At 40.5% G+C, this 7,788-nt stretch overlaps 1 protein-coding gene across 2 annotated transcripts; it reads right to left on the reverse strand.

Moving 5' to 3' along the window:
- Positions 1–1,040: 1,040 nt before the first annotated feature.
- LOC118392999 (cyclin-G2-like) lies at positions 1,041–7,783 on the reverse strand. 2 transcript variants are annotated; one of them, XM_035785119.2, is made up of 8 exons: positions 6,909–7,783; positions 6,003–6,132; positions 5,767–5,904; positions 3,193–3,443; positions 2,975–3,053; positions 2,795–2,893; positions 2,329–2,531; positions 1,041–2,090 (listed from the first exon to the last, which is right to left on the reverse strand). In XM_035785119.2, exons 2-8 carry the CDS (start codon positions 6,129–6,131, stop codon positions 1,976–1,978), a joined length of 1,014 nt encoding a protein of 337 aa, XP_035641012.1. In that variant the 5' UTR covers position 6,132; positions 6,909–7,783; the 3' UTR covers positions 1,041–1,975. The 2 variants fall into 2 exon arrangements, with proteins under 2 accessions (XP_035641012.1, XP_035641013.1); XM_035785120.2 differs by lacking the exon at positions 6,909–7,783 and adding an exon at positions 6,668–6,856.
- Between the last annotated feature and the right edge of the window lie 5 nt (positions 7,784–7,788).

The raw sequence follows: 7,788 nt of genomic DNA on the forward strand, positions 1-7,788 counted from the left end.
TTATAACTCTCTGGGGTTTACAGATGGGAGCAATTAACTTAGTGGTATGCATACCATCCAAGATTACTTGCTGACTGTATAAAATACTGCAGCACAAAATATTAAGCAAATGTGGAAGCCTGATCAGTATCGCAAGTAGTCCTGGCTTGCAGTCAGAGTTCCAATTAATCCCAAAGGTGTTTGATGAGGTTGAGGTCAGGGCTCTGTGCAGTCAAGTTCTTCCACACCGATCTTGACAAAACATTTCTGTATTGACCAAGCTTTGTGTACAGGGGCATTGTCATGCTGAAAGAGGAAAGGGCCTTCCCCAAACTGTTTCCACACAGTTGGAAGCACAGAATCATATAGAATGTCATTGCATGCTGTAGTGTTAAGATTTCCCTTCACTGGAACTAAGGGCCCTTGCTCAAACCATGAAAAACAGCCCTTCCACCACCAAACTTCACGTTAGCACTATGCATTTGGGCAGGTAGCGTACTCCTGGCATCTGCCAAAATCAGATTAGTCTGTCAGACTGCCAGATGATGAGGCATCACTCCAGAGAATGCGTATCCACTGCTCCAGAGTCCCAATGGCGTCGAGCTTTACACCACTTCAGCTGACACTTAGCATTACTCATGGTGATCTAAGGCTTGCTTTCATGAAGCTCCAGAGGAACAGTTCTTGTGCTTACGTTGCTTCCAGAGGCAGTTTGGAACTCTGGTGTGAGTGTTGCAACCGAGGACAGACGATCTTTACGATCTTTTCAGCATTCGGCGGTCCTGTTTTGTGAGCTAGTAGGACCAACCACATTGTGGCTGAGCCGTTGATGCTCCTAGACATTTCCACTTCACAATAGCAGCACTTACAGTTGACTGGGGCAGCTCTGGAGATTATGGAGATTGCATGGCTGTGTGCACAATTTTATACACCTGTCAGCAACAGGTGTGGCTGAAATAGCCAAATACACTAATTTGAAGGGGTGTCCACATACTTTTGTATATATTGTGTATGATTAATTCATTAAACAAAATTAACAATAATAGGGAATACACAACAGGTTTAAAAATACTCTTTTATTTTTAGGGTTCTTGGTTCATTTCTAACAATATGTTGATATACCGTAACATAAGATGGCCTATTCACAAAGCATGATACAGCTTTCTTAATTTTATGTACATTGTTATTTGTTTAAATATAAATATTTTGCACATGTACTGAATCTCAATAGACAACAATCACCATCATTTTCTAACACAATCACATTTACATACAAGTCACCATTCATAGAATACAGTATCATTCTGCATATAATCTTACAAACACATTACAATAACATGGTGTATAGGAAACTTTTACATGAATATTATTCTATAAAACAGGTAAAGTTTTGCACAAATGTACCAATATGTTGGGTATTTCCCATTGATTTAAACAGTCAGTGCACAGGTTCGACATCCTAGGAAGAAAATCATTACACCATTGTGCTTAATGTCACCTGGAATGTGTCAAATTTGGACATAGATTGACACCAGCAACATCTTTAAAAAGGCTTTCAAAGATCTTATTGCCAGTCAGCTGACAAAATATTGCAATTTAAATCTCACTCAGATCTAAAATCATAACAAAAGTTTAAAAACAGCACATGGACTAACACAGGCACTTGATAGGGACTGTTGTTCAGTATTTCCAGAATACATATGTATGTAGCAGAGGTGGTTTGTTGGACTACGCTCCCGTGATCAGTAACCTAGCTTTAGACAGGACGACTTATGTCCACACCAAGGCTTTAGTGGAGAGGGCTAACCAGGCTCGCAGGCAACCAGAGTTTGATACCAGTCTGTCACACATACAGTATGCCAAGTGAAAGAAACCATTTTGTCCTGAATCATGACTACAAGGAAGGGGAAACATTACATGTAGGGAAAGTTACATTTAGCACCCCGGTTACACATAATCTCAATCACAAGTTTGAGCTCATCAAAAAGAGGGAGTATCATTTTCTGCCCTGGTTGCGAAACTCTACGGGGAAGAAGGCTCCCTTTTCGTCACTGCCAGGAGAGCTGCACGGGCTGTCCTCTTCACAGCTCATGTCCTCACAGGAATCCTCACTAAATATACACAGGGGAGAACACATGTCATCATTACTGTCTTCAAGCCACTGTTCCACTGATCTAATGTTATGTTTTTCTTCTTCCCTGAAACATCACAGCATTGCTGTACAATGTAGAAGTAATGTGGTGCATTATGTTACAGGTCAATAACGAGCCTTTATATACACACACAGTAGCTCTAGTGATATGAAATATTACTATACAGTAAAGTGCATTAAAGGGGCTGTTTGTTTACCTTTCACTTTCACCCCAGCTCCCCTCTGGAATGGTCGGCAGTTCAGGGACACTGAAGTTATTAGCGTGCAAATTTTGGGCAGTTCGTCTGGACACGATCCACACCAGTTTTTTGTTGTCTGGTTTGTTACATTCACTTGAGCGGTACTCAGTCATGCATTTGGCCACAAGACCCCTCCAGTAGAGTAACTCACTGTCAACAATCTGTGAAAGAAATAAGAAACATCTGAGGACGCTGACAGAAGACATAAATAGAATAGTCTTGGAAAATGTTGTCTCAGTCAAGTCAGAAGGTGCTAGTTTTCATGTAGCATGTTTTCATTTGATGTCACTTGTTTAGTGGCAGGGTCAAGCTACTGTATAATGTCAGTCTCAGTGGGTCTTCGTATTATAAAAATATAATACCCGTCATTGGTCATGACACCATCATGTCATATATACTGAGGTCTAATTAAACTGTATAATACCTTTAGGTGCCTTTGGACATCTTGGACAATTTCCAACATGGCAAAAGACTGGAGGGCTTCAAACTCCTGACAAACGACAGACAGTGCCAGCACCGATGGCTGAAAAAAAAAAACATATCGGTCCTGCAACTCAAAGTAATTATAATTTAACAATTGTGTTGGCCTGAGAATAATTCTTACTTTTGCTTTAGAGAAAACAAGCTGACATAAGCAGGCCTTTAGCTGGGCTTCCAGTCTCCCAATGCTTGGGATCTCCTCCCTTAAAATAAAGGCAACCCTCATGTGAGCCTCATGTCAATTGATCATCAGAAGATCAACTTTACAGCTTCTAGCAATTGGAAAAATACTCACTGATGACATAATGCAAAAAGTTATAAATTAAGAAACAAAGCACTCACCTTTCTGATGTAAGTGATACGATGACAGCATGGTATAAGTGTAAAAAGGTTAAGGCTGTGACGGCTTTGAGCTCCAAGTTGAGTTTTCCAGAGATTATCTTCTCCATTCGGCTGAGGTCAGAAACAGTGAACTTGCTTTGGCTGATGCGGATGAGTTCATGGGTGGGTGAGATGTTACACTCATCCTCAACCATTTTGGCAGCAATATGGAGGCAGGAGACTCCAATGCAAGGCAGATGCTTAGGTTGGACCTGTGAACATACCATTATAGTGATACATAAGTCAGCATAAATGGGCTACTTCTGCTAAATTCTATTATATACTGAACAAAAATATAAACGAAACATATAAAGTCCCATGTTTCAAGAGCTGAAATAGTTTTCCATACTCACAAAAAGATTATTTCACTCAGATTTGGTGCACAAATTTGTTTGCATCCCTGTTAGTCAGCATTTATCTTTTGCCAAGATAATCCATCCATCTGACAGTTATGGCATATCAAGAAGCTGATCAAACACCATTATAATTACACAGGTGTACCTTGTTTGGGGACAATGAAAGGCCACTCTAAAATGTTTAGTTTTGTTACTCAACACAAAGGGAGTGTGCAATTATTTAACCTTTATTTAACTAGGCAAGTCAGTTAAGAACAAATTATTATTTTACAATGAATGGCCTTCCCCGGCCAAACCCTCCCCTAACCAAGATGACGCTGGGCCAATTGTGTGCTGCCCTATGGGACTCTCGATCATGGCCGGTTGTGATAAAGCCCAGGAACAAACCAGGATCTGTAGTGATGCCTCTAGCACTGAGATGCAGTGCCTTAGACCACTGCGCCACCTGGGACCCCCCCAGACTGAGCATGCTGATTGCAGGAATGTCCACCAGAACTGTTGCCAGATAATTTAATGTTATTTTTCTACCATGCCGTCTCCAACGTCATTTTGGAGAATTTGGCAGTACGTCCAAATAGCCTCACAACCGCAGACCACATGTATGGCGTTGTGTGAGCGACCAGGTTTGCTGATGTCAGCGTTGTGAACAGAGTGCCCCATGGTGGCGGCGGGGTATGGTATGGGTAGGAATAAGCTACGGACAACGAACACAATTGCATTTTATGGATGGCAATTTGAATTCACAGAGATACCACGACGAGATCTTGAACCCATTGTTGTGCCATTCATTCGCCGCCATCACCTCCTGTTTCAGCATGATAATGCATGTCCCCATGTCGCAAGGATCTGTACACAATTCCTGGAATCTGAAAATGTCCCAGTTCTTCCATGGCCTGCATACTCACCAGAGATGTCACACATTGAGCATGTTTGGGATGCTCTGGATTGAAGTGTACAACAGTATGTTCCAGTTCCCGCCAATATCCAGCAACTTCACACAGCCATTGAAGAGGAATGGGACAACATTCCACAGGCCACAATTAACAGACTGATCAACTCTATGCGAAGGAGATGTGTCGAGCTGCAATGAGGCAAATGGTGGTCACACCAGATACTGACTGGTTTTCTGATCCACACCCCTACTTTTTTTTAAATATATTTTTTAAAGGTATCTGTGACCAACATATCTGTATTCCCAGTCATGTGAAATCCATAGAAAATAGTTGCCTAATTTATTTATTTTAATTGACTGCTTTCCGTAACTCAGTAAAATCTTTGAAATTGTTGCATATTGCGTTTATATTTTTGTTCAGTAAAATTAAACAAAGTAAAGTGCACGCAAATTGACATAAGTTAAACAACAAACACAGGTATTAAACAAACAAAACGCTAATTCTGTAGAATATCCAGAATTACCATATCTCAACACAACAAGCATATCTTTAAGTCAATGTCCGCGCCCCCACTGAAATATGAATTAGCATAATACAAAATTCCCCATAAAAATCTGTCAGTTTAAGATAGAGATATTTTTTTTTGCATTGGATGCGTCTCAATCCACTGCATCCACCGATGTTGCACTTCCGCCTCTGCGGTGAAAAGTGGCAGAGCTAGCTCCAAGCAGTAGCGTCCAAGCGGTTTGGCGACTCCCACCACCGTCTTGGGACGTCTGAAGTCGGTACAGCCGATCTGCCAACTTCTGTCTGTAGCGTCCAAACAGTTTGGGCTACACACTAATATGACCGCTCTGTGGAAAGGTGAGACTCTCATACATGTTTTGCTCTATGACACCCAAAGGCCTCACAAGACTCGTCTGAAGGTCCCCCGGTACTAGTTGAAAAAAATGAATGGAAGTATATATGGAGACTGTTTAGAGCCAAAAATAAGGGGTTAAATACATGTATAAATTTAATTAAAAATCATGATCTTTCTTATATCTCCCTTTGACTTTTTTGGGGGGGACTATCTGTTGTTCCATGTTGAATCTGTTATTCAATGCATTTGTATGGGTGAATAGCAGTAAGGTCATAACAAATAATACTTCAAGGGGTCTTACAATTCTAAATCAAATAGCTAAAAATGGTCCTTGGTATGACCTTCTTAAAACAATTCCATATAGCTTAGTAGAACACCCCCAAGCTTAGACAGGGCTTAGCCTGTAGTAGGTTAAAATACACACCTTCATTATGGCTAAGAACCTATCCAGTAGATTGACAGCCAGAACAAATGTCTGGGTGCTGAAACCAAAGAAACTGGTCAGGCTCCACAAGTCTTCAACTTTGGCATTTCTGCATTTTGCAGAGACTCCATTGTGATTCTGAAAATGAATGGTAAATAACAAAACTTCAAAATAGCACATCAAGAAACTGAAAGGTAAGTACAGTGAGTATATGTAACTGGGTCAGCAATACCTACCTCTGCTGCAGACTCCATTATATTCAGGCCAGTTTCCCTAGGTAAAAAGTATGATTCTTGAGAAATGTTTGACTTCAGCTCTTTGACAAGCCAACATGTTTCATTGTCAAGGTATTGAAGATCCCGCATCCTGAAAAAAACACGTGATTAGCTAGATCCGAAAGAAATAACTAAAATGTTTCCCTCCGAGAAAGAGCCAATATATGTACTGTCTTTACCATACCCACAGGATGTCAATTATCAACGGTCAGCCACCAATATTATGCACAACACCCCGCTAGATAGATAGCTATGACATAACAATATATGCCCAATACAGTCATCTTAAACACAAAAAGGCTAGCATTTTCAATCATTTAGCCTAGTGGTTAGAGCATTGGACTAGTAACCGAAAGGTTGCAAGTTCAAATCCCCGAGCTGACAAGGTACAAAATCTGTCGTTCTGCCCTTGAACAGGCAGTTAACCCACTGTTCCTAGGCCGTCATTGAAAATAAGAATTTGTTCTTAACTGACTTGCCTAGTAAAATAAAGGTAAACTAAAAAATATTAAATATAAAGTGTCCAGGAAAATATTCGATAGTAGTATGGATGGACGGAACTTTGTTGAAAAGCAACCAATCTATTCTAATGCTTTACTTGATGGGAGGTGTTTTAGGTTATCTACCTGAGAAATCGATATGGGTCACGTAGGTTAGTTAGCTATCAAGCTCATATTTGTAGCCATATGTGGAAAATGATTTCTGACGCAATTATTCACATTAATCATATAAACTATCCCATGTATCTCAAATGACATGCAAAGAGTAACGTTATATAGCTACAGTAGTTACCATCTGCAAAACACTGGGTCAACAAGCTAGTACCAGGTAATTAACGTTAGTTAACAAGACAGAGACATGTCTTACTTTGCCAAACGCTTGAAACAAGACGATTTTATGAAAATATAGCAACTCAGTATTCAAATTTCCATTTCGTTTACAACAAAGTGTAATCGATTAGTTGGCTACAACGTAAATTAACAAGATAGTTCCTAAATTGTCATCTGATGTTGGTGTTGATAATTTCCATTTGAAATGCGGAAGGATCGAACGGTCGTTGTCTCAACAAACTGCGAGACTACAACATCCATCTTGCACCAGTGGATGACGACACGTTGTAGGCTAAAGATGGATAGGGTTTGCGTCATATGCTGCATTCAAAACAACTGGGTACTCGGGAAAATACGTAATGGACGTCAGGAATCTTCAGGTCGAGAAAGAGGTCCGAGTTGGAAGTCCGCTCAAATCGATTGTTCCCAGTCGGAGCTCATTTTTTTCCGAGTTCCCAGATATCTTGAACGCACTGAAGTTGGACGTTGAAAATTTCCGAATTACCATGACGTGTTCAAAACAACTAGGTTCTTGGGAATCTCCGACTTCAGAACGTTCAAAACAATGGGAACTCGGAATGATCCGATTGGAAAAAATATCGTTTTGAACGGTCATCCAACTCGGGAACTCGGGACTCTTTCTGGAGCGCCGAGTTTCCGGCCTGAAGATCACTGACGTTATGATTTGACTTTGTATTTTTCCGAGTTCCCAGTTGTGTTGAACGCGGCTTAATGGCTGCGGTAACTTGTGCAACCGACGGACTTTTGTTTTACTACCCTTCAATATATTGTTTTAACGGAAAAGTAACCATATTTCTGTTTGTTCTTGAGATGGTATCTACAAAAATTCCAGATTTAGCAACAACTTTGGGGAGTTCCTGTTTCTAAAATACACCGAATCTGAGTGAAAAAAGCGC

Source organism: Oncorhynchus keta, chromosome 14, assembly GCF_023373465.1.
Source record: "Oncorhynchus keta strain PuntledgeMale-10-30-2019 chromosome 14, Oket_V2, whole genome shotgun sequence".
NCBI classification, from domain to species: Eukaryota; Metazoa; Chordata; class Actinopteri; order Salmoniformes; family Salmonidae; genus Oncorhynchus; species Oncorhynchus keta.